The sequence below is a fragment of the Gossypium arboreum genome, chromosome 2 (genome assembly GCF_025698485.1).
Source record: "Gossypium arboreum isolate Shixiya-1 chromosome 2, ASM2569848v2, whole genome shotgun sequence".
NCBI classification, from domain to species: domain Eukaryota; kingdom Viridiplantae; phylum Streptophyta; class Magnoliopsida; order Malvales; family Malvaceae; genus Gossypium; species Gossypium arboreum.
In genome coordinates this window covers 112920312-112944601 of record NC_069071.1, presented here as the reverse complement: position 1 = coordinate 112944601, position 24290 = coordinate 112920312, and the positions used below count along the sequence as shown (strand labels likewise).

The 24290-nt window shown below is 30.1% G+C and overlaps 5 protein-coding genes across 9 annotated transcripts; 1 reads left to right on the top strand and 4 right to left on the bottom strand.

Annotated features, from left to right (window-relative positions):
• Positions 1 to 1087: 1087 nt before the first annotated feature.
• On the bottom strand, positions 1088 to 4177 carry LOC108461837 (histone deacetylase HDT1-like). 3 transcript variants are annotated; one of them, XM_017761798.2, is made up of 8 exons: positions 3963 to 4177; positions 2954 to 3030; positions 2635 to 2866; positions 2367 to 2548; positions 1863 to 1970; positions 1670 to 1760; positions 1398 to 1530; positions 1088 to 1308 (listed from the first exon to the last, which is right to left on the bottom strand). In XM_017761798.2, exons 1-8 carry the CDS (start codon positions 3973 to 3975, stop codon positions 1245 to 1247), a joined length of 900 nt encoding a protein of 299 aa, XP_017617287.1. In that variant the 5' UTR covers positions 3976 to 4177; the 3' UTR covers positions 1088 to 1244. The 3 variants fall into 3 exon arrangements, with proteins under 3 accessions (XP_017617287.1, XP_017617297.1, XP_017617303.1); XM_017761808.2 differs by having other exon boundaries at positions 2638 to 2866; XM_017761814.2 differs by having other exon boundaries at positions 2641 to 2866.
• Positions 4178 to 4817: 640 nt separating this feature from the next.
• Positions 4818 to 10852, top strand: LOC108463838 (delta(14)-sterol reductase). Its single transcript, XM_017763786.2, has 13 exons — positions 4818 to 5150; positions 5238 to 5355; positions 5448 to 5518; positions 6037 to 6093; positions 6541 to 6632; positions 7172 to 7219; positions 7347 to 7467; positions 7561 to 7607; positions 8523 to 8604; positions 9676 to 9752; positions 9838 to 9957; positions 10378 to 10452; positions 10546 to 10852. Exons 1-13 carry the CDS (start codon positions 5091 to 5093, stop codon positions 10697 to 10699), a joined length of 1122 nt encoding a protein of 373 aa, XP_017619275.1. The 5' UTR covers positions 4818 to 5090; the 3' UTR covers positions 10700 to 10852.
• A 472-nt stretch (positions 10853 to 11324) lies between these two features.
• LOC108464058 (ribosome production factor 2 homolog) lies at positions 11325 to 13571 on the bottom strand. The gene is made up of 7 exons (XM_017764144.2): positions 13433 to 13571; positions 13262 to 13336; positions 12965 to 13168; positions 12203 to 12448; positions 11883 to 12125; positions 11733 to 11798; positions 11325 to 11655 (listed from the first exon to the last, which is right to left on the bottom strand). Exons 2-7 carry the CDS (start codon positions 13328 to 13330, stop codon positions 11539 to 11541), a joined length of 945 nt encoding a protein of 314 aa, XP_017619633.1. The 5' UTR covers positions 13331 to 13336; positions 13433 to 13571; the 3' UTR covers positions 11325 to 11538.
• A 1187-nt stretch (positions 13572 to 14758) lies between these two features.
• Positions 14759 to 15644, bottom strand: LOC108466842 (putative phytosulfokines 6). 2 transcript variants are annotated; one of them, XM_017767204.2, is made up of 3 exons: positions 15496 to 15644; positions 15312 to 15382; positions 14759 to 15199 (listed from the first exon to the last, which is right to left on the bottom strand). In XM_017767204.2, the coding sequence occupies exons 1-3, from the start codon at positions 15596 to 15598 to the stop codon at positions 15092 to 15094; spliced, it is 282 nt and encodes a 93-aa protein (XP_017622693.1). In that variant the 5' UTR covers positions 15599 to 15644; the 3' UTR covers positions 14759 to 15091. The 2 variants fall into 2 exon arrangements, with proteins under 2 accessions (XP_017622693.1, XP_017622694.1); XM_017767205.2 differs by having other exon boundaries at positions 15312 to 15376.
• A 5405-nt stretch (positions 15645 to 21049) lies between these two features.
• On the bottom strand, positions 21050 to 22062 carry LOC108466665 (putative phytosulfokines 6). Of its 2 annotated transcripts, none has more exons than XM_053025186.1 (3): positions 21807 to 22062; positions 21620 to 21687; positions 21050 to 21223 (listed from the first exon to the last, which is right to left on the bottom strand). In XM_053025186.1, the coding sequence occupies exons 1-3, from the start codon at positions 21910 to 21912 to the stop codon at positions 21146 to 21148; spliced, it is 252 nt and encodes an 83-aa protein (XP_052881146.1). In that variant the 5' UTR covers positions 21913 to 22062; the 3' UTR covers positions 21050 to 21145. The 2 variants fall into 2 exon arrangements, with proteins under 2 accessions (XP_052881146.1, XP_017622533.1); XM_017767044.2 differs by lacking the exon at positions 21050 to 21223 and adding an exon at positions 21282 to 21536 and having other exon boundaries at positions 21807 to 22027.
• Between the last annotated feature and the right edge of the window lie 2228 nt (positions 22063 to 24290).

The window sequence follows — 24290 nt, the reverse complement described above, 5'->3', positions numbered from 1 at the left end:
ATTAGTACTTCATCAGCGACTTCAGATCAAAATCTAGCGGCTTGCATATATTTTAATTGAGTAAAAAGAAGTATTAAAAGTTGAAATTAGAATTTTAATTTTAATTTTTTAATTTAAATAGAAGCAATAAAATTGTAATGCTACGTTTTTCTTTTTTGAAAATAAGATGTTATGCTCTATTTTGTTTCTTAGTATTATTATAGTATTCATGAATGATGGATTTTGTCTCTATGATTCAATTTGATTGTTTTTAATTTTATATTGTTTAGATTTTGAAATTTCAATTCTAATTTAAATCATAACCTTTAAATATATTAATCAAAATAATTACGATATAATATATTTGTTATATAAAATTTTAAAATAATTAAATTTAACTTAAAAATTAAACCACCTATACTAACTTAGTCATTTTCGATATTTGAAAATTTGAGTACTAGCGAAATTTGGAGTAGCTAAACAAAAGAACATAAAAGAAAAACAAGTAATCGATAAAGTATTTCACCATATTTGAACAGAAAACCGGCCTTAATATCAATAATGGATTATAAAGAAATGCAAATTAATATAAATTGATTGAATCAAATTTAAAAAGAAATTATAATTCTTTTAAATAATTTATTTGATTTAAATTAAACGAACCAAAAATCATTAACCACTGAAAACGTTTTCCAAAAATTTCATTCTTATATTCTATGGATAAAAATATAGTTTTCCTCCTTTCAAGCCGAGTCCACAAATGAAATGAATAAATATATCTTCTATTTTTTCATTTTCGTTTCTTCTCATAAAGCCTTCAATGAGGCCCATGAAGTGTTCATCTACAGTCAGTGATATCGTCCCAACTGCGTTAGCTATGACACTCAAATCGGGGAATGAAGCAAAAGCCAACCAATGAAGCTGTAATAACTAGACATCAACGCAGCATAACACTCTGAATCCGATCGGAGGTTGCAGGCAGCTGCGTATCAACTCGGTTCGATTTCTTATAAACTATTTATACTTTCGATTCAAAGTAGTAAAGAACCAAACAATCAATACCGAACTGTAATGAATTTAGTTCTAGCTGGCAATTTCATTCAAGACCTTATAAACCTGTTAATTTGTAATTTCATTCAAAAGGACCATCTTCAAACATAAGGCAATTATGTACTACTACATTAACTACATTCAACTAGTCATGTCCACTTGTCCATTCTAGAAACAAACAAAATTTGAACGACGACCCTAAACCGGTTCACTTTTTACGCTTGAGTGCCATGCTTTGCTTTGGAATGAGATTGTAAAGCATTTTCAGAGCCAAATGATCTGGAAAGTTTTCAAGACACATGTTAATATTATTCCAAATGTAATTACTAGTAATTGGTTTAAATGCTGGATAGAAAAGAGGAACTGACCTGCCGCAGGACTTGCAAGGGAATGAACCACCGGACTTTGGAGTCTGCTTCACCTGTGCAGCAGCAGCTGATGTTTTCCCAGCCTTTTTGGAAGGGTGAGGGGTTGCAGTATGTCCACCCGCTTTCTTGCCATCTGCACCAGAATGAATTAGAATAGAGAAATTGGAAATAAGGAACACATTTTACAATTGACGAAATGGGCATTATGATCACTCATTAGTAAAATAGCAATCAAAATCTCTAGAAGGGCAAAGATGGAAGGGAAAATCTGCCTGTCTTTTGGGGAGTGACCAGCTTTGCCTTCTTTTCGGGAGCAGGGGTCTTTTTAGATGACTCAGCAGGTCTCTTCTTGCTTGGTCCAGCCTAAGGAAAATTGGTCACAAGTGATTATAAAAACTAAGTTAAAACCTAGGCTGAAGCCCCTCAAAGTCCTGAATGACAAACCTAAAGTGTATATATCCTTACCTTCTCAGGAGTCTTTTGATCCTCATCTAAGCTTTCTTCATCACTATCATCCTCATCACTGTCAGCATCGTCAGTATCATTCTCACCATTAACCAGCATGCGAGGTTCCTAAAATGATAGACAGAATCAACACTAATTAGACACGGTATTTCATAGATTGGGTTACAAGGCAACAATGAAAACAGCAATATACAAACAAACACTCCTATCAACACCAAGCTAGAGACAGAAAAGATTCATTTCAGAAAATCATCAGGTAAAATAAAGAAATAGCAGTAAGGTAAAAAGCTAAAAAAAAACAAGGGACACGTTGAAAGATTTGCTAGGTTCATTCCACGGGTAGTGTAGGTATACATTTACAAGTATTTATCCTGATGTAGCAGTTACTGGTAATCGTTCACTACCCCCCTCTTTCAACTATTCAGATTTATGATTAACCCATAAAATCAGGAAGAGCCTATCAGCTGCATATGATACTAAATTACTAATAGCTAGACATCTAACCTGCTCCTCACTGGACTCTTCATCCTCAGCAGAACTATCCTCTTCATCCTCATCACTACTATCATCATCTTTTTTAGGTTCAACAATCTTAACCTGCTTTGTCGTAGTAGGATCAGATGCTGCAGGCTCTGACTTTACAAGATTCATTGTAGGTTCAGGGAGCTCCCCTTCAGACTCAGTATCTGTGAATAAAAATGAATCATAATTTATGGATTCATACTATATTAACAAACATCAACAAATAGAAAATACTAGTGTAATAACTTACCACTACCTTGAGATGTATCAACATAATAGCCAGTGACATATACGCTGCCATTCTTCCACGTATGGAACAGCTCAAATTTGTCATGCAATACCAAATCCAATGCTATCTGGGGGCATTTCTCTTGGGAAAGTGTTCCAACCACAAACTTCTGATTTTTGAATTTGAGATAGAGACAAATGGTTTCCTTTCCTTTTTCTTTCTTGTTATCACCAGTCCCCTCACCAAGGGCAACCTGAGAGTTATATAATGGGAAATTTTATAACTAGATATAAATAATATCAACACAAAAATATGGAAATCAAAGTTTCTTAAGAATTACCTGTGAAAGATGCAAGATCCTACTGCCATCATCCTCCAGTTCAACCTCAAAGTTCTGTCCACTTTTAACTTCAACACCTACATATATATGCCAAATATGGAAAGCTCATAATTCATTACATTACAGAGGCAAAAATGGAAGGATACAATGATTGGAAAAAAACCATAAAAAAAATTACAATATGTAACATTAAAAAAACAACAACATGCAGTCACTGTTAAGAATGGAACACTTCAAAAAGATAACATCATGAAATACAAATACACGATACCGACAATAGTAGCAAAGAGAACATATTCTAAACTGTTCCCTAACGGTACTACCATATCAATTACAACCTCAAAACAGTTTCAATATCTTAGCATGAGCATGAAACAAAGTCATAAACAAACAAATCAAAGGATAAAGACAGATACAAATTCTTAATACAAATCATAAGAAATAATAACTTAAAAACAAGAAAAAACCCCATTTCAATCATTTGCTCCCCCTTCAACCATTCTAGGGTTTTACAAACTCTAGATGATAGCGATACACAGGGACGACGGAAGGGGAAAAAAAGGCACAATGACAAAACATAGAACGTAATTTTTATTTTTTATTTTATTAAACAACGAGTGGAAAAAAAAAAGTGATTTTCTTTAAATATTCATGAAATGAAACCCAAGAAAACAGTTCAAAAGGCAAAAATAAACTTAAATACGAAATGTAATGCATTTTATGATGTTAATCTGAAATTTTACATAAATCTTAATAACAGAACAAATGTCGCTTAACTCATATATTAATAAGATTTTCAACGCTAAAGAAAGTAAAAAATGATCTGCAAAAAAGAAAAAGAAAAAGAAAAATCTTGATGGAAATCAATATCTGAACACAAGATATTAACAAATCAGAGATCAACATAATAGAATGAAGAAACACAAGCAATCATTAATTTCAGCCGATTTAGTAACTCAAAAGAAAAAAAAAAAAGAGAACCAAAGCGAAAGGAGAAAAATAAGATTACCCCAAAACTCCATGGAGAGCGTGAGAGAAGCAAAGTTAGGGTTTTTCCGAGTTCTTTTTTGAGAAGTAATTTCCCAAAATAAAGTTGGATTAAAGACTTAGGCAATGGAGAGAAATAGAGAGAATCGGGGCATTGGCTGTGATCTGGTGTTGCGTATAGCACCGTAAAAAGATTCTACTGTGTGGCCTTTCTTTAGGGTGATTGTTTGGCCTTACATAGCATTTTTTCGGTAAAAGTGCACCTATCTTATAATTTTGTTACGATTTTTTACTAGGTACTAAACTATTAGTAAATTTATGTTTTGGTCATTTAATTTTAAAAAATTATAAAATAGTCACTAAACTATTTAAATATTTTAATATAAGTCATTAACTATCAGATCAATTTGAATTTAAGGTATGTTCACTGATCATCGAATCATTACTTGGAGCTTGTAAGCTGAACTTTTTCTCTCAGTGACTTAGATAAGAATTTTCGAATAGCTCAACATCTTAAATGAAAACTTTTAAATAATTCAATGACCATTTTGTAACTTTTTGAACTTGAGTGATCAAAACATAAACTTACTAATAGTTTAGTGACCTTGGGTGTAAGGCTAAATTGATAGAATGTATAAATATTAATGGGCTAAATTTATTATTAGACCAATAAAAAAAGCCAAGTCAAACTTAGGCTATCAACTTAATGACATGGTGACTAAAAAATCTAATTTTAAAATTTTGGTGATTAAATTGAAAAAATTTACAATTGGATGATCAAGATAGAAATGCTCTCATAATTGAGTGACCGTTTATGTAGCTTATAAAAGGATCTCATCTAAGTCATTTCAAACACAATGGCTCAGTGACTAAAATAACGATTTTGGATAGATTATTGGTCAAATTAAAAATTTTCATAGTTTGGTGATCAAAATAAAAACACGAGAAAAGTTTAGTGACAATTAGAGAGTCTATCCCAAACTTTAAGTTTAAATTCGAAATTGAGATATAGTTTAGGCGCCAAATATGAAATAAACCTAAAAAGTTACAGCAAAGTGAAATTTTAGTAGTGGAAGGGCAGTTTACGCCAGTGTGGTTAGCGGAGGAAGCAGAGCTCAAAATTTCTTCAAATCCAGATTCAAACTTCATCATGAGCAGAGAAATGGATCTGGGTTTTCTTCTACAGGCTTTAATTCCCTCTTGGATCTCTGTAATCAACTATTCCTCATTGTTTCAGTACATTTTAGCTTTTCTTTTGAAAACTATATATATATATATAAAAACTCTTTTCTTGTAGGTTGCTGTATTGTTGATATTCTTTGCTTACTTAGCTATTGCTGGATCTATATTACCTGGAAAACTTGTTCCTGGAGTCACATTACAAGACGGGTCTCATCTCTATTACCGCTGCAATGGTCTCTTTTTATGTTGATAATCTTTGTAACAGCTAATTCTTTATGCAATATGATTTGTTTAATTAATTTTTTCCACCCCAAATTTTGAACAGGATTGCGAGCTCTTCTTTTGTTAGTTGGGCTCCTTGGGATTGGGTCTAAGATGAATTTTGTATCACCAACGGTATGTATTTACTAGTTTGCTATTAATGGAATCTGATTTTCCATGTATTTGTCTTTGGTTGAATTGAATGGCATTTTGTTAAGCTTCTATTTGTGTAAATTGTTAATATCAGTAGGCAAAAAAGGTGCTTTGAGTAAGCTTTTTTGACTTTTTACTTTTCTGTGAATTTTGGTTTGGTTTCTGTATAATGCAATTCATTTACCAATTGAGGCCAGAATTTAATTCACATCAGCTCAAATATTGAAGATACTGGCTTTTTCTTCTTCATTTCCCCGATATCTTTCTGTATTTGATTCACCATTTTGAATAGTTAGAGTGATTCAGAGGGCATGCTTTGCAACTGAATGTCAAGGGATTTATCTTATATGTATGTGGTCATATTGTTTCGTTTTCTGGTTATATGTTGTTGAATTGCTAGCCTGGACATATTGCTTTTAAACCCCGGAAACAAGGGATTTGAGATTTTGTATCTTTCAATGCAAAACTTTTCAGTGGCTGTTTTATGCAAATGTTTGCAGGTAATATCCGACAGAGGACTTGAGCTGTTATCGACAACTTTCATATTCAGTTTTCTTGTAAGTTGCTGTCAATTTTCTGATAGGTTGTTTTAGGCATACAGTAATCCTTTATTTGCATGAAGTACTGAAACTCCTTAGAGTCTAATTCGTATTGGTAGAACATTGGGAGCATGCATTTATATTCAAATATAACTTGGTTTATGCTGTATCAAATGTTTTTAAGTCTTGGAACTTCTTTTTAAAATTATTGGCTTGCTAAGATCCTCCCTATGGAGTGACAATATAAAAAATGCACAAATTGTCTGCCAATGTGAATAGGTCAACTCATGACTTTGGCAGAATTGTTGCTCAGGATGTATAGCAGCCTCCGTGGTGTAACTATAGGCTATTGTTTACACTTTAGTCTTCCTTTTATATCTTTTTCTTTCCTTGGTGTGGAATTGCTATTTATTTAATTTTCTTTTTCTCTAATTTGTCTTTCCATTTGCCATCTCCCTTTTTCAGACAATGGTAGTACTCTATGCTGCTGGCTGCAGGTCACGCAGTAAAGGTTCTTCATTAAAGCCTCACATCACAGGGAACCTGATACATGACTGGTACTCTTGTTAGCAAGTTACTTTAATGTTTTGATGCTCATCCTTTTAGCAGCTTCTATGACCTGCATGAAAGGAATATTTCTATTTTGTGTTATTTAACTATATTGTTTTAAAAGGAACAGTTAGGATATAGAGGAATGCTAAATTTGTCATCCCCCAGAAATTCCTTCATATGTGTTCTTTATCTCCTACGAAAAATCAAACGTTAGGCTTCTTGTAATCGTGGGATTGTTTAAACCCATCTTATTTTGGTACTTGATAGGATAATTGACATTTATCACCTTCATTTTCTACTTAATTACCATCATTAAATTGCTATGGATACAATTGATACCTTAACAATTCTCATCAGTTATCTTTATCTCCCTTTATATAGTAATTAATGATTGTGTGACATTGAAAATGATAGTTTCAGTTTTTCTGTTCTTTTCTCTATTTCAAGTTGATTTTTCTACCTTTTTTTTCTGTGCTGCCTTCTAAAGTAACAAGAAAATAGCTATTGGGGTTATTGACATTTGTGCCATTGTCTGATCTTATAGGTGGTATGGGATACAGCTTAATCCTCAGTTTATGGGTATTGATCTCAAGTATGTGATTCACTTTTACTGATTATTTGATTTATATAGTCTTGGTTGTTTGGTCTCCTTATGATATCTGTCTGTCTATGCTATGATGAACATATTCCGTTTACTGATGATGGAATCATCTATGTAGGTTCTTCTTTGTTAGAGCTGGAATGATGGGATGGCTAATTATCAATCTATCAGTTCTTGCAAAAAGTGTTCAAGATGGCTCTTTAAGCCAATCAATGATCCTTTACCAGTTATTCTGTGCGGTAATCTGATTGTTCTAATGAAGTCGCTGAGAATTATCTTACATGTTTTATACCAAAGCTAAGTAGCTTTTGTTTCATGCATCTTTGTTCCAGTTCTACATCCTGGACTATTTTGTGCATGAGGAGTACATGACCTCCACGTAAGTTCCATTGCGTTTATGCTACAATTATCGTAGAATAACTTCTAACTCTAATCATGCCACTCATTAGCCCAATTAAATATCAGAGATGGCTAGCTAATAATTGACTATGTCTCTCAGTAAGGTCATTGTTCTTCATATTAGTCAGCCAGATTTAGACCTTGCAGTCGTGTATTTGTATCTTGTTTGTGTTTTTTCATATGTAATAATCATGTTCAAGGTATTATATATTATAAAGTTTGATAAGTTAATAATTCGTGTTACATAGCTTTTGCCATGTTTGTCTATCCATGCTATGTTCATGTTGTTTCTTTGTCATTTTGTGTTTTATCTTCTTTCTTTTTTATCCAATGTTCGTGATGTATAACCATATTGTGTCTGGAGTTGCGAGGTCTAGCTAGATTAGGAGAAGTTATGAGGATTAATTCCTAATAGTCATCTTTCGGTACCAAGCTCCAGTATCTAATGATGACATTGCTCTTTATGTTGTTGAGCTTTGCTGGAAGTAGTTATTAACATTAGTTTCTAATATTTACCAACTTGAAAGACTTGCATTGGACAAGGTATTCATGTAACTAAAGCATGTCGTCTAATGTAATTCATCCACAGTATTCTAAATAATACCGTTGAATAACTGAGATAAGTCGAGCCACATAAGTAAAACCATGTTGAATATGAACAAATTGTTCTCAAAATCAAGCTTTAGTTTCTAAATGCTTGCTTGCCTTGTGCTTGATGTTCAATTTAGAAAGAGAATTATGAATCCTTGGTTGAAATATGGTTTTCTATATAGTTATTTCTCTCCTTGAGCATTCTTGTCTCCTGTCCCTTGACCCAAGTTATGTAATGTTTTTATTTGGTCATTTCTATATGAGAAACCCACTTGATTCACTAGTATTTGCTTTTGTTTTACAGTTGGGACATAATTGCCGAGAGGTTAGGCTTCATGTTGGTGTTTGGAGATCTAGTGTGGATTCCCTTCACATTTAGCATCCAGGCATGTAACTTTTACTTGGATAGAAAACTTTATCTGCAAATTGCACAGAGGGATGTAAATGAGACAGCTGTACTCGCAAACTATTCAGTTCAACGCAAGAAGGCCTGAAATTTGATTTGGTCATTCTTGAGTTGAGCTTGAGCTGCTTGATCTATTTACCAAACAGAATTTGAGTATCTTAATACTCGACTTGAGCTGCTTGATCTATTGACCAAACAGAATTTGAGTATCTTAATACTCGACTTGAGCAGCTTGTAAACCTAATTGAGCTTTTTTTTTATAAACATATTTTAATATTTTGATATCAAATTTCTGCTTTAGCCAAAAAAAATTGTATATGGAACGAGCTCGAACTTCAACTTGAGTTTGAGTATTTAAATCATCTAAAATTGAGCTGAGGTCGAATAATTCGATTTTATTTCAAGCTGAGCTTGACCTTAGATAGTAATATTGTATTGAGCTTGAGCTGAGTTTCAAGCAGTGAGTTTTGAATCAAGCCTGAGTTCGAGCTTGTCAGTGTTCGAGTTCGACTCAGCTCGATTACAGCCCTAGTTGCACCACATCGTTCTTTATGAGTTCCATAATCTTGTGAAATAATAGAATGGTTCAATTGTTTGCATTGCTTGAAAGTCTATCCCGGAAAGCAGGCTCTATTACTGCCATCATTTTCCAATCCTTGTTGGGATGCTCTAAGTGATGGCATCATTATGTCTTTAGACATATGGTTCGTATGCTCTGGGTGATGGCATCATTATGTGACTGCTTGCGATTTGAATCCATTGATGAATGTTTTCCATGCTTTATGGTATTCCGATAACTTTTGGAAGGCATCTAACTTACATTTTTTATATCATGGAATCCCCGTATTGCTGCACCTATTTAAAGCTGTTGCTCCTCTTTATAACGGATTCAACCGTCAAATAGATATTGGAAAGATTTGTACAAAAGAAATCAGTACTTTTAGTGAGAAATATGTTCTCAATGAAACTTTAGATGCACTTAGCACTTTGTATCAAGAAACAATATCGATTTTGACTTTTGTTTAATATCTCATCTTCACCTTTGCTATAGGGTTGGTGGCTTTTGAATAACAAAGTGGAGCTGACAACAGCCGCTGCAATAGCAAATTGTTTTGTTTTTCTGATCGGGTAACTTTCTGCCAGCATGTAGGATATATTTTCCTGATTTGCGTGACTTTTTACTGTGTCTTAACCACTCTGTGTGAATTTGCAGGTATCTTGTATTTAGAGGAGCCAATAAGCAAAAGCATATATTCAAACAGAACCCAAAAGCGCTTATATGGGGTAAACCTCCAAAGGTTATCGGCGGAAAGCTGCTTGCTTCTGGTTATTGGTAAGATTTCCATCTCACCATTATTCCCTCTGGTCATTTACGTTATTGCAACTGTTAGTTTTGATTTGTCTGGTGCAGTTATTATGACAAATAAGCCTAAAATGATTTTTACACAATCGTAGTCTTTAGACTGATCAAAGATAGTCAGAGGGAATGTTGGAGTTTATCGAATTAAGTTTTCAAAAACCATACATGTTTCAAATCATCCCTGAATGTGTTATATAACATACGTGCTGCGACTCTTTCTTGGACACATATTTGGCACCTCAGATAAGTATATGTTACTTAGGGTATAAGCTTCACAAATATAACCATAATTTTTTCAGTAAGATTGTGATGTACCAATCTGGCAAAAGCTTTCTCGAGTGATTTTTCCTATGCTCTTGTTGCTTCTTATCTGATTGCAGTATTTCTTTATAGGGGAATTGCAAGACACTCAAATTACCTAGGGGATTTGTTGCTGGCTTTATCTTTCAGTTTACCTTGCGGATTAAGGTAACTTTCTGAATTATATGCTTGATAACACCGACATAGTCCTACCCCTTATCTGCTTATTTCGTAAAACCATTTCCCCTGTTGTTTTCACAGTTCCCCGATTCCGTACTTCTACCCGATTTATCTGTTTATTCTATTGGTATGGAGAGAAAGACGAGATGAAGCACGATGTGCAGAGAAGTACAAAGATATATGGGCAGAATATTGCAGGCTTGTACCGTGGAGAATATTTCCATATCTGTATTAGTCACAAAATGCTGGAAAAATCTATTCAAATTGCTTGAGTTTAACTTGTAATCATGAATATAGCTTGCATCTTGGTTAGTTTTTTTGACTATTTTACTAGGACTTGATTGTGTTGGATATCAATAAGTTCAAATTTTTAAAAAAGTTTTTCCAAGGTCATATTCTCTTACTAATGTATATATGTAATTAAAAAGAAGGGTAAATTATAAAAATAGTTACTTTTGTTTGCCTCGATTATATTTTAGTCATTTATATTTGAAATGTTACGTTTTCAACATAATCTGAGACAAACAAAAATAATTTACCCTAAAAAGAAATAAAGAGTCAAAATGATTAATTTGTATTTTAATTTTTTTTAAAAATAATAAATTCAAATATTTAGTGTACTTAAATAAATTGACGGATATTGCTCTTTGAATTTGTTCCAACATAGTTGATAATAGTCTAATCAAATTTTGAATGTGTTTTATAACATGCCCTGAATTGGTGCAAAAAGGGATCTTAACCAATATTCTTAATCGATGATCAAACTGATTAGATCACTAATTTTCTGATCAACCGGTTTCATACTTTTACTCGAACTCGTCTCGAACTCGTCCCCCCGCTGGTTGACAGTACAGACAACATTGTTTTTTAACTTGAGTACTTTTCATTGCTCCTCTATTCCAAAATTGGATGGCAAAAACATCCAACAGTTTGTTACAGATTTCTTTTTTGCCTTTCTTTTTTCAATAAAATTTAAGGTTAAAATAAAAGCAACAATCCAACATAAAAACCGTAAAACAAAAATTACTAGATTATATAGTTGAACGCCTTAGCACACATGCATGCAAAACGGCTTTACTCAGATTCTTCCTTCTGTTTTTTTGAGGCATGTTCGTTTGCCTGTTTATTCTTAGCTTCTCGGCGCTCTCTCTTCACACCTTTAGCTTTGTTTGGTAAAGCCATTTCTCCGACCTATAAGAACAAGTATCGTTCAAATAACAGGCAATACTCGAGTTCAAAAAAATACACAAAAATCAAAGTCGCCTTACCTTCTGGTCAGGAATGTAGATCTTGCCGATAGTTCCTTGTATTGCATCTGAGCTAACATTTTTAACCTATAAAGTGAAAATTTTGGTTTGTTAACCGAAATCCGAAGTTCGTTACAAAGTGTTATGAGTTGATGTGCATATTCATCGTACCTTCTTCTTAGGTTGATCTTTAGCAGTTTTCATTGCTTCTTTCCTCAAGCCTTCATTTGGTAGACGGTGACGTCGAACCACCAAATCCATGGAAGGGCCTACTTCAACGAGTTCCATCCTCGGAACTACAGTGCCAGACTTTTTTAACCGAAGGGCACAATGCGTAAGGTATACCTTATTCGAAGAAATTGCTGTACATATGTAAGCACGGTCCAATCCAGCAAGGTTTATATTCTCCACAACCTGAATTAATTATGGATATCTTCATCAAAATCTTTTTAAAATAGAAAACCCAAAGTGCTAAAAAGCAAAATACGAACCTCTCCTCGTAAAAGATCAAGCAAAACTTCCTTCAAATGTTTCAGCTCATCTACATTCTCGAATCCTTCTCCAATGAAAGCAATGAAAGGCTTAGATCCAACCCGAGGTGCTATCTTCTTGTCATAAGTGAATGATTCAATGGATTTAAAATTCTCAACCCCAACCTCTACGAGATCGTATACATGGTGATCATACATTCGCCCTAGAACTAGATTGTTAGGTCGCTTCTTCGAATGTGAACCATACTGTCAACACAAGAGCACATAATCAAAACGATGATCAAGAAAACTACTGCCTTGCAGTTACAAGAAAATCCGCTAAGCAAAACAGGTTTTTACATCTGATTAAGCATTGATCAAACCGAGCTCTATGCTAAAACAGTAAAACCAACAAAATCAAGGACAGTCGTAAAAATATATTCATCATTCATATACCTTCTTTACTAAGAACCAAATGCTACATAACATAAGTTTATAATAATGCTAAATTAAGGTTAAAATATGCCATAGGTCCCTGTACTCTTCTCAAATTTGAATTTTAGTCCTTATACTCAATTAATAGCAATGTAACTAAAACAATACCTTGTAATGAACCTAAATTTGACAAAATAATCGTAACAATGTTAAAAGTTAGACATAAATTCTGGAATCTGAAAAGTACAAGGACCTATGACATATTTTAACCCAAATTAAAACAACAAAAATAGTTGAAATCAATGAGAAAAAAAGAAGGAAGCTTAGGGTTTAGATTCAATTACTTACAACAAAGATACTGCAATCAGTTTTGAGAGAAAAGAATTCTAAAGAAGTTTCACCCCCACTTTCAAATGGCCTTATATTATCATTCTTCCTTGTAAATCTCACAGCTCCACCTTTTTTTAAATGGTAAATTTCACTCAAAACACTATTCAATGTGCCACTCGTCTTTGTTCCTTGAAGTATCAGTGTTTTCTTTCCTGTTTCCACCTGCCGAACACAATTTCAATTAAACCCATTTTATTTCACAACTAAAATCTTCATTAAAAATAAAATTTTTTGAAGAAATTCGTAGTGCCTTACGAGCTTTGGGGCTCGTTTATCTAGTTCCCTTTTGACTCTTCCTTTCTTTGGGGTCTTAATTTTCATCATGGTTGCCTGAAAAAATAAATAAAGATGAAAAGTTTATTATTAAAAATATTGGATTAGAAATAAAATTGCAAAATAAATAAGAGGGAAGAGCTCGCAACTTACAGAAGATCAAAGGCGGACGCAAATTGCTGGTTATTGGAGACGCTAGGGTTTTTTCATACAGTTTTGTTTTTGAAATTAGGGTTTTAGATTTTTAGAGTGGACAATTATATTGGTTTTCATTGTTGGACTTAGGCCCATTCTTCGACTGAATTTATTTCTTATTAGCAAGTTTACATTTTGGTCCTTCAACTTCAAAAAATTACAAAATAATCATTAAATTATTCGAAATTTTTTAATTAAGTCACTAGGTGTAGTTGAGTAACCAAAACATAAGCTTATTAATAAATTAGTGACCTTGGGTGTAGTTTACCCTTGTATTTTCTACGGTAATTTCCTCAGACTCCCTTATACTATGTTTTAAATTCTAAATTAGTCTCTAACTTCAAAACATTCTAATTGAGTCCTCAAAATATAATTTAGCTCTTTTCATCAACTTACGTGTCAGCTTGGGTATTAAATGTTAACTTGGATATGAAATGGAAAATATTTTAAAATAAATTGATCAAATTTTAAACTTAGGTCTAACATTATTAAGATATCATTACGTGAAATTATCTTTTAGGAATATATTATATATATATATATATATTTCCATATATCTAAGAATATATTTAGGAATATAAAAATAACCTTTTAAAATTTTAGTGACACTGTCTATTTTTTAATAAGTCATATTCAAGTTATCCATGTAGTAGATATACATATTTTTAAATTTTGACCCACCTATTTTAAATATTCTCCAGGTGAGATCCAAGCTATCATTTAACACCCAGGCTGGCATTAAACTAATAGAAAATTTTGATTGATACGATGTTGATACTTTGACGATTCGAATCCAAATTGGGAGAGAGAAATGGGGTTGTTTGGGATCAAACCTAAATTCTCATATATACAACATAATGCTTTAATTACCCAAAGTTAATTATATGACCGTAACTTATATTAATAAGTAATGTAATTTTTTTTTTTTATGTTAGAATGAACTTTGGTGAGAAGATTTGACTCATTCAAAAAAAATTTTCGAAATATCGCTTCTCGAAGAGTTGATAGTACCCCCAACAATTGAAAATTTGTGGAGGGCATCATGGTAAACACTTGGGCTAGCCAAGTGGTAACTTGCAAGTATGTTGTTTTTAAGTCTTGGTTAGTGATTCGAATCCCCGTACACAAATGTTACATAATTAATATTATGCACAATATTGATACTTTTTTCGTGAATTTTTGTAAATCATATCTCTACATCAACCAAATTAACATAATTATAACAAAGTTAATATATATTATATCAACTTTTAAATAATTTATATATGCATTTTGTTCCTATCATTTACTCGATAATAGTAAGGATTTATCGATAGAGAGATAATACAAATTACAACATCTACAACTTCATAACTACGCACAACTTTTCTATCAAACACATCATAACAAGAATACATAAAACTATATATATTATAATTCCTTTGTATTTTATTAATTATGGATAATTTTTATTATTATAATTTTAAGGGTTATTTTTTTTATTTTTCAATGTATCTATTAGAGCGAGCCCAATAATTAATTCTTCACATTCTGTAGGCCTATTAATGGAGTTGATGATGATCACGATTTTTAAAACTATTTTATACCCAGAGGGAGTATCAGACCTCTACCACTGATTCAAGGCTTATTACTTTGACTGTATATGTAATCCAGACCAGCATCTGCAATCATCCTCCTTTCCAAACATTCTTCATCTTTCTCATAACACTTTTCTGCTCCAATCAACTGCACCACCAAATAACCCAAAGAAAATAGCCATATATATATGTATGTGTATATCTATATGTATGAATAAGAACTTAGGGAAAAAAGGGATATCATATATATAATTCCTTACATTTGAGAAATCATCTTTAGCATCTGCTTGAATGATCATCTCGTTTGCTCTAAACTCCTTTTCACCTGTTTCTTTACAATTAGAAATGTCATTTAGACCCCCCAAAAAAACACCATGAAGGAGAAATTAAAGCTCAAACAGATTAAGAAACAAAGGGTGCAAAAGGGTTTTTATTGAAACGAACCATGGTTGATCTGCATGAGCAAACGAGCAGATGCTGAGAAGCAACAAAGAAGAAGAAAAGCTAACGACAAAAGGCTTATAAACCCTATAATCTTTTGCTTCATCGTTTGAAAGACAACTTAAGAGAGATATGTATGAATACTGTGAAGAATGAGAGAGGCTCAAAGGCTATAAGTCTCTATATATAGCCGCATATCTATGCCCACAGCTTAAGAAAAAACATGGGTAAACTACGCCTAAGTTAATTAAACTATTTATAAGTTCAAGTTTTAGTTACTTAACTTTAAAAAGTTACAAAACTATTTAAAAGTTTTCATCTGAATCACTAAGCTATTAAAATCGCTGTTGTATGACCTTTTTTGTTCACATTGTCTGCACCAATTAAAAGTTCTTCTTCGGCTGTTCTTCTTCCGCTTTTCTATAGTTTAATTTTATTTTCATGAAACAATTTGAACGTTACAAATCTATGAACTAAAATTTAAACAACTTTCTTTTTTGATCTTCAACACTAACTATCAAATCGATTTGGATCTAAGCTATGTTATTCTATTTGTCGATAGGTACTAATCTGTTGTATCAAGCATCGAATCGTTGCATGAAGCTTGCTACCCAAACTTAAAAAAAAAAAATTAACAGTCCAATAATTTAAATAAAAATTTTCAAATTATTTAATCTCAAATAAAAACTTTTGAATAGTTAAATGACCATTTTGTAAGTTTTTAAAGTTGAGTGACCAAAACGTAAACAAGCTAATAATTTAGTAACTTTAGTTATAGTTTATCTAAATAAAACCAATAAGTGTTAGTGGACACACGACACATACATGGATGTATAATTCTAAATTTTAACATTGATTTATACTATATTAAAATGTAAAATTTTATCTTTGGCCCTTAATTTTTACAAAATTTTAATTTAGTTAATGGTAAAATTACACTTTATCCAAAAATGATAAAATTTTGATTTAGCTTTTTAAAATTATATATATAAGCTATTAAAATTATGAAATTATATTTTAGCTCTCATAAAAATATATAACTTAATTTCGACTCTCCAAAAAATTTCTAGCTTTGCCCTTGGAGCAAAATAATATTTCCGATAAAATTATGTCGTTAAAAACTTATTTTGGTGTTATATGTATAAATCATAATAACAAGTTTATCCCTCATTTTTTCTATAATTTTATTCAATTTAATCCCTACTCTTTTATTTGAGATAAATTAACCTTCGAACCTTTTATTTTGAGCTACATTGAATAGATTCCAAAGATTGTAACGTTTTTATTAGAAATTGCATCAAACATTGAAGTTGTAGCTCCATGACAGTTCATGTGTATTTTATTGCTACCGTGCTATTACTTTATCTTATATGTCATGTTAGTAAATATTTTAAAATTCAAAAATCATAAAATAATTATAAATTTTAAAAATAAAAAATTCTCCAATATTAAAAAATGATTTTTTTCTTTTTGCATTTCAAAAAAAATAATTTTTTATTGAAAATTTAAAAATATATAAGTTTTTTTTCAATTTTTAAATTTCTTAATGCATTTTATATAATTATTTTGGAACTCTTAATAATTTTTATTTACACATTTTTAATTTTCATAATTTTAAATTATTTGTTAACGTAGTATACATAACATAATATTATGTCAATTAATTTGTTTCAAATAAAAGAGTAAAGACTAAATTGAATAAAATATAAAATTTAAAAGTTAATTTTGTTTATAAAATATGACATGAAACACTTAACAAGATAATTTGATGAACTTGAAGGGATTAAAATACAATTTGAGATATAAAATGTACATAAGAAATACCAAAGAGTCAACCAGTCCAAGATGTGAACTATGACTGTACCCCCATTATTTATTTGGCCGACAGCTGTTTCTCATTTAGATCCTTAATATTATTATTATTTGACAAAAGGATCCTTATATGTATATATATAAACCATATATGTGTTAGCTTCATATCTTATTTTTGTACGTGGCATGTATCTATTTAATCATAATTAACAATTATAACATGCAAAGGTGGTTGAATTAGGTCTTACAAGCGAAGGTGATTTGTTGTATAAAAAAATTGGTTGAATTTGAAATTGATATTTTGTAAAGGGAATATGCTTTTAAATAATTATTTTTAAAATAGTTATTTTATGATATAATGTCTTTATTCGAACATTGTACTATGAGTTGTTTTTAATTAGAATGAAATTTAGAGAATATATATATATATATATATATAAATTTAATGGAGTCTTTCTTTTAGAACTCAATTTTTTATTTCAATTTTTATTTTTGATGTCTATATATAGAGTATCGTAATAGCAGAGTCAAGGGGCAGGCAGGGCTCTGGTCCCTCTAAAATGATTTTTTTTCATTTAGGCATTTTATAATTTATAAAATTTTAAATTAGTAATGGTAAAATTACACTTTAGCTGCTAAAAATAATAAAAATTGATTTAACCCTTTAAAATTTATAAAGATATAGTCTATTAAAACGGTGAAATTATATTTTTACGATTTAATTTCAGCTCTCAAAAAATTTCTAGCTTCGCTATTGGAATACCAAGTATTTATGTACCTTTTGAAAGGACAAAACATTTCTTTTAACAAGTTAATAAATAGTTAGGTCTATTTACAAACCTCTATTTAATTACATTCTATATATATATATATATATATATATATATATATATATATATATATGATGTAACATTATAAATAATATAAAACTTTAATAGTCTATATTTTATTTGAAAATACTTTATATAATATATACAACATACTTATATTTCTTGGGAATAATTTAAGTTTAGTTAAATTACTTAAAAATAATTAAAATTAAAAAAATCGAAACTAGATACCTGAAAAAACATAAGAAAAGTAATTGAAATTTAAAAATACATAAATCAAAAATTAAAAAAAAATTATTTATTAATGGTGTGCATGACCATGATTTGCTTCTGCTAGTGGATAAAGGTTGAGTTATTGAGAACTTAAACACTGAGGTTCATTATATGAAATGTCATTTGTGAGTTCTCTTCTAAATTATTCTAGATTTAAGTTTCATTGAATGTGAATCATGTTCGAATACATTTTAATTTTCAATCTGTTATGCTCTACTACCAGTTGCAACTCACTTTTTAACTGAACGAGCTACCAATTACTTATTTTTTCCGCATTTTTTGACCTAATTAGTTTGACTACTTTATGCATCTTTTTAAGGATATTGAGCACCAATTTTCATAATCTTAATTGGTGAAGGCTTCTGGTCAAGCAAACGTATTTTTGAAGAGTTCTAGTATGATTTACTTACTTTATACTTTTTTTTAAGGATATTGAGCACCACATTGTTCAAACCCGTCCATATTTACAAAGACTAACCTAAACCCATTTTACATCTACCTATATTATTTTAATTTAATATTTAATAATTTTATATATTTCTTTATTTATTGAAAATTTTTATATAGTCATATTAACATTATTTAATGTTTACATTAGAATAGTATTATATATTTAGTAAAATTTTATTTTTAATGTGTTATAAATTATATAACATATAAAAATAATATAATATAAAGTATTATAAACTTAAAAATGGATCAAGCTGAGTTCAAGCCTTGAATGTTTAAGCTAAAGCCCGACCCATATTTTAAATGGGTCTATTTTTTTTTGTCCAATCTCATTTTTGAGGCCTAATATTTTTACCTAAAACCTTCCAAATTTCAGGCGAACCTTCGAGTTAGGACAGATAACCCGACCTATGAACAGTTCTATTCATAAGTCTACAACTATTTATACAAGGAGGACTTTTTTTTAGTTTATATATGGTTTTATGATGAAATTAAATTGTTTAAAATTTATCTGGAACCACTCTTTATAATATATAATATTATAATATATGTTTTTTTTATATGCAGTTGAATTAAATTAGGTCGAGTTTGAATTTAATTTTTTTTCTTTAAAACTTAACCCATTCAAAAAATGAACCTCTATTTTTATCGAAATTTATTTTTCGAGTTTTGCCTATTTATGTAAATCTTCCCATATTTCGAGCACACATTCCTTTGACAACTCTATTTGTGGTAGTCATAAGCCAATAAAAATTAAATAAAGTTTAAGACATTGTTTCTAAAATAGGCCTTAGCCCATTTATTAAGAAATCTGAAGAAAAAAAAGCATAACCCAACTCAAATTCATATGCCACAAAAGCTGGTTCTGGCCTTGAGGTTCCACTAGAAAAATATAAATATGTTAAAAATGATAAAAAGTTGAAGCTCTAAAATTATGTTGTTTTGGATTCAATATTTTTTTAGATTTATTATGAGTTTAAATTAATTTTATAGAATTTATATAAAAATAAATAAAATGACAGAAACATTCTCATTGTAATAATTGTTACTTTATAACAGAATAGTTTTCGATAATTTTTCAACTAAATTGATGTTTAATTGATTAGTGACATAAATTTAATAAAAAAATTATATATAGTAAAATGTTTGACGTTGAAAGGAAGTTGATTAAAAATCTGTCACATGATTCATTTTTTTAACTGTTTTTTAAAAGAGAAATTAACATATCTTAACATTTATGTATTACATGACTAATTAATCTACTTATCCACGGAATTTAAAATATGTAGTTAAGGTGGATAAATAATTTTTTATATATGCTAGAGTTACGGGCCGAAAATCAAAGCTTGTAATCATTTTGTACAGAATGTCCCATGAAGGTCAATTGATTAAATAGGGATCATTTGACTTGTCTGAACTAGCCCGGCTCGTGAAACATTTGAAAAAACCTATCTACTTGAATCTTTAGTGGCCCAATAAAACACTTTAGTAAAACTAAAATTACCAAGGTAATTAATATAAATCCTAAGGGATAAATATATATATAGTACTTAAATCCCTTAAGACTGTCATATTGTAGATAAGCACAAATCTTGATCATCGATGTAACTCAATCAATATCGTTGAACTTGGGAGAGTTCAACTATAAATAGAGACTTTCCCCTTCGTTTGTATTCACTCAGTTGTAAACTTTCAAATTAATATGTTTCTTTTGAGAGAATTTACTCAAGCAATTAGTGTGCACTATTTTTTTGTGGCTTCTTTTTTCTTTCAAGTTTGCTTCTGCTTTGATTTGGTGCTTTAGAGAATTTCTGTAAGAATTCTCATTCTTTGAAAGTAGGCTGACTTAGGTAGGATTTGATTTTGAAAGTAGGCTGACTTAGGTAGGATTTGATCCCTAGAAATCGTCTAAGGTTGTGTAGTTTGCTAGGCTAAAGTTCGAGTCCCATAACACTAGATATAAGATGTAAAGTTGGAGAAAGTGGACAATTCATACGATGTATTGATTCTCGAAAGTTGTTAGTAATGATTTTGGAAGTCTCAGTGCAAAAGTGGTGTCCTTATATCTTCTGGTAATGGAAACGACTTACATAGATAAGAAGTTTCATGCACTAGATCTCTTACTACACGGGGTTAATAGGTAGAGTCATGAAAAATCTTATTAAGATATGATACAACGTGATCCAACTATATTATCGAGAGTTAATAATAAAGTTATAATAGATGTTTTTACTACAAATTTATCAGAATATGATAGAAGGAATCTTTGAATAAATTCTTATGTGAACTTACGATAATCCACTTGTTCGGTCAATAGGTGCTTCTAATTGGTGTGCCTCTCCTTGGATCCTTGGTTTCATAGATGCCTTAAAAAGCTTTATATTATTTATTTTAAAAAAGTTATAATTAAGAAACAAAGAAAGATACATTCAAACTTTGCTAAATTAATGCTAGATACATACATACATGCATACATACAACTTCATAATTACACAATTCTTTTTCTATATTATATATATATATATATATTAGCCCTTTGTATTGTATATTTATGGATCATTAATAATAATTCTAAGGCTTATGATTTTGAGTATAAATATAATCCAAATGAGCATCTGCCATCATCCTCCTTTTCACACATTCTTCATCTTTCTCATAACACTCTTCTGCTCCCATCAACTACACCACACAGATAAATAAAATGATGGACAAATTTTAATCATCTGATTCACTTAAAATTTAATCTAAAAGAATTTTCTTACCTCTGAGAAATCATCTTTTGTATCAGCTAGAATCATCATCATCTCGTTTGCTTTAAACTCCTTTTCACCTGTTTTTTTTTTTTTTTACAATTCAATACATAAATTAGACCCCAAAAAACACCCAAAATAAAAGAGAGAATAGATTAAAAGAAACAAAGGGTGGTAAAGGGTTTTGGTTGAAACTAACCATGGTTGTGGATTTGCAGCAGCAAACGAGCAGATACTGAGGAACAACAAAGAAGAAGAAAAGCTAAGAACAAAAAGGTTATAAACCCGGAAAATTTTGCCTTCATTGTTTTAAGAAGAAAAAGAAGAAGAAGAAGAAGAAGAAGAAGAAGAAGAAGAAGAGAATAGGTTGTAATGAATGTGAAGCAGAGTAGGCAAAGGCAAAGTGTGTATAAATAGCTGTAAATGGTGGGAGAAAGAAAAAAGGCGTTGAAGTCACATGCAGCAGAACCTTAACACGACAGTTACAACTCTCAACAGAGATAGTGGGCCTCCTTTTTATTTCCTCTTTTTGATTCCCCCTGTTTCTAAATGAGTAAAAAAGAATATTTAAGGTAAAATATCATTGAGGCCCCTAAATTAGGAGATAGATTGTTTCATGGAGGCCCCTAAATTTCTGTTGAAAATTTCATTCATTTGTAATGTTAAAAACTGATGAAATTGACAGAATAACCATATAGTGACATATGTCGTTCTATATACACATCATGTTGATATATAGGGACCAGTTTTTAATAATAAAAATAGATGACTTTTTTTGCAAAAGGACCAATTTGTTATTTAGTCTAAAGTACAATGACTAATTTACCCATTTTTAGTAGAATGAGTAAAATGCAATCTAACTTCTCGTATAGGGGCTTTTACCGAGAATTTAATGCCTTTCTAAGCATTTTAATCAAAGAATGTAAGATTACTTTTCGTAATAAGATTACAATAATGTAAGGTTATGAACAGTATGTTATATTATTTTGTTTGGTCGAAATCTAAGATTCAATTATTTGATTAAAGGAGTATAAAAATAACTAGAAGCGCATTTTACTAAATAATCATTATTACAGAATTTGTTCTTTTAACAACTTTAGTTCCTTCAATATTTTGTCTCTATTTCCTAAATTTATGATAAATTATTACGATTCATACTTTATTATTATTATGATTTATATATTAATAAGTAAATATATAATGTTGAAATAAATTTATAAATCTTAATTATAATAAATGCGTAAATAATATATATATAGGTTTTTAATTTAAAATTTATTATATAAATATTAATATAATGAATTGGACAACGATGTACATAAAAAGATATAAAATTTAATTTTATTTTTATTTTTATTTACAATTAAAATATTTTTCATGTCTATTTTAAGATTCATTAAGATTAATCCTTTTGAAAATTACTGATACTCTTTTTAATAATATCGTCTTTAAAATTTAAACTCGTATTCTTTGTTTAAAACTACAATATATATATTACCATCATATCCTATATATAATTTTTTATTTATTTTAATGTGTATGAACAATTATTAAAGTAGAGGGAATAATATAATAAGACTTAAACAAGTGTCAACAAGTCAAAATTTGAAGTATACGACTGTGCCTCCCCATTATTTGGCCGACAGCTGTTTCTCATTTGTACCACGTTTCACACTTTCAATAGGCTTAATTTTTTATATGTAAATTCTTTTTAATAAAAATAATAGTTATTAAACTTTAGTTGATATGTACATTATTATTATTAAAAGATGACATATATTTAAATGTGTTAAGATACATTATCCTTCTATTTATAAATTAAAGAAGAACAATGCATAATTCTCAAACACAGTGTAAAAAAACAGAAATGATAATCCTATCACTATGTGTAGACTTAAATTAGACTTATAATTTACCCTGTGCTAAAACCTATGACTACCAAATAACAAATAGGTCAAAACTATATAGTCTTAGCTTCATCAAAACTATCTACTATATATACTATGAATTTTACGTACTAAATAGATAATGTTATATTATTTTAATTTATATATGGTTCTTAAAGTCAAGAAAAATATATATTTAATTATATTAGTATTGTTTTTAAATGTTTGCTTTATTTTTTCTTAATTATTTTTATTAGGGGACCAATTTGTGGAAATGAGATAGAATAAAGTCCAAGTCTTCTCCTCAACCCAATTTTTAAAAGTAAAATTTTAGTTTGATCGATATAAATATCATTATCAATTTAGGAGGAAGTAGATTCAAGTGCGCTGAAGTGCTTTATCTTCCTATTTATGGGTTGAGGAAAGGCTATAAATAGTTCTAAATTTTGTATAAAAAAGAATAGATATGATCATAACTTATATCAGATTGTTAAAAAAAAAGTTTAAAAACTTGAGATTTTTGGTAAATGTATCATGAAGGCCCATGTAAGAGTAAATTGATTTTTTTGTAAAAAAATCATTCGGTACTATTGTTAAAAATTGGTCATCATACATCAATATAAGATAAAAATGAGTGAAAATTTTAACAAAAAAGAACCAATTTACCTTTTGATTTAATATCCAATAACTAATTTATCTATTTTTTTAGTAGAGTCAAAATACAATTTGACTCCTAATATAGAGGTCTTCATGAAACTTTTATCAAGAATTTTCTATTTATTATTTTTTTGTTACAA

What these genes read in the sequence shown, in the direction of transcription:
- LOC108461837 (XM_017761798.2), bottom strand. An exon ending in ATCAAAAGACTCCTGAGAAG is followed by an intron (nt 1,761 to 1,862) that starts GTAAGGATATAT and finishes AATTTTCCTTAG; the next exon opens with GCTGGACCAAGCAAGAAGAG. An exon ending in GGTCACTCCCCAAAAGACAG is followed by an intron (nt 1,531 to 1,669) that starts GCAGATTTTCCC and finishes ATTCTGGTGCAG; the next exon opens with ATGGCAAGAAAGCGGGTGGA.
- LOC108463838 (XM_017763786.2), top strand. Translation starts at nt 5,091, where the DNA reads ATGAGCAGAGAAATGGATCTGGGTTTTCTTCTACAGGCTTTAATTCCC. An exon ending in TAATTCCCTCTTGGATCTCT is followed by an intron (nt 5,151 to 5,237) that starts GTAATCAACTAT and finishes CTTTTCTTGTAG; the next exon opens with GTTGCTGTATTGTTGATATT. An exon ending in TCTCTATTACCGCTGCAATG is followed by an intron (nt 5,356 to 5,447) that starts GTCTCTTTTTAT and finishes AATTTTGAACAG; the next exon opens with GATTGCGAGCTCTTCTTTTG.
- LOC108464058 (XM_017764144.2), bottom strand. Translation starts at nt 13,330, where the DNA reads ATGATGAAAATTAAGACCCCAAAGAAAGGAAGAGTCAAAAGGGAACTA. An exon ending in ATAAACGAGCCCCAAAGCTC is followed by an intron (nt 13,169 to 13,261) that starts GTAAGGCACTAC and finishes TGTGTTCGGCAG; the next exon opens with GTGGAAACAGGAAAGAAAAC. An exon ending in CTGATTGCAGTATCTTTGTT is followed by an intron (nt 12,449 to 12,964) that starts GTAAGTAATTGA and finishes TTGTGTTGACAG; the next exon opens with TATGGTTCACATTCGAAGAA.
- LOC108466842 (XM_017767204.2), bottom strand. Translation starts at nt 15,598, where the DNA reads ATGAAGCAAAAGATTATAGGGTTTATAAGCCTTTTGTCGTTAGCTTTT. An exon ending in GCTCATGCAGATCAACCATG is followed by an intron (nt 15,383 to 15,495) that starts GTTCGTTTCAAT and finishes CTAATTGTAAAG; the next exon opens with AAACAGGTGAAAAGGAGTTT. An exon ending in CTAAAGATGATTTCTCAAAT is followed by an intron (nt 15,200 to 15,311) that starts GTAAGGAATTAT and finishes TTGGTGGTGCAG; the next exon opens with TTGATTGGAGCAGAAAAGTG.
- LOC108466665 (XM_017767044.2), bottom strand. Translation starts at nt 21,912, where the DNA reads ATGAAGGCAAAATTTTCCGGGTTTATAACCTTTTTGTTCTTAGCTTTT. An exon ending in GCTGCAAATCCACAACCATG is followed by an intron (nt 21,688 to 21,806) that starts GTTAGTTTCAAC and finishes AAAAAAAAACAG; the next exon opens with GTGAAAAGGAGTTTAAAGCA. An exon ending in CAAAAGATGATTTCTCAGAG is followed by an intron (nt 21,537 to 21,619) that starts GTAAGAAAATTC and finishes TGTGTGGTGTAG; the next exon opens with TTGATGGGAGCAGAAGAGTG.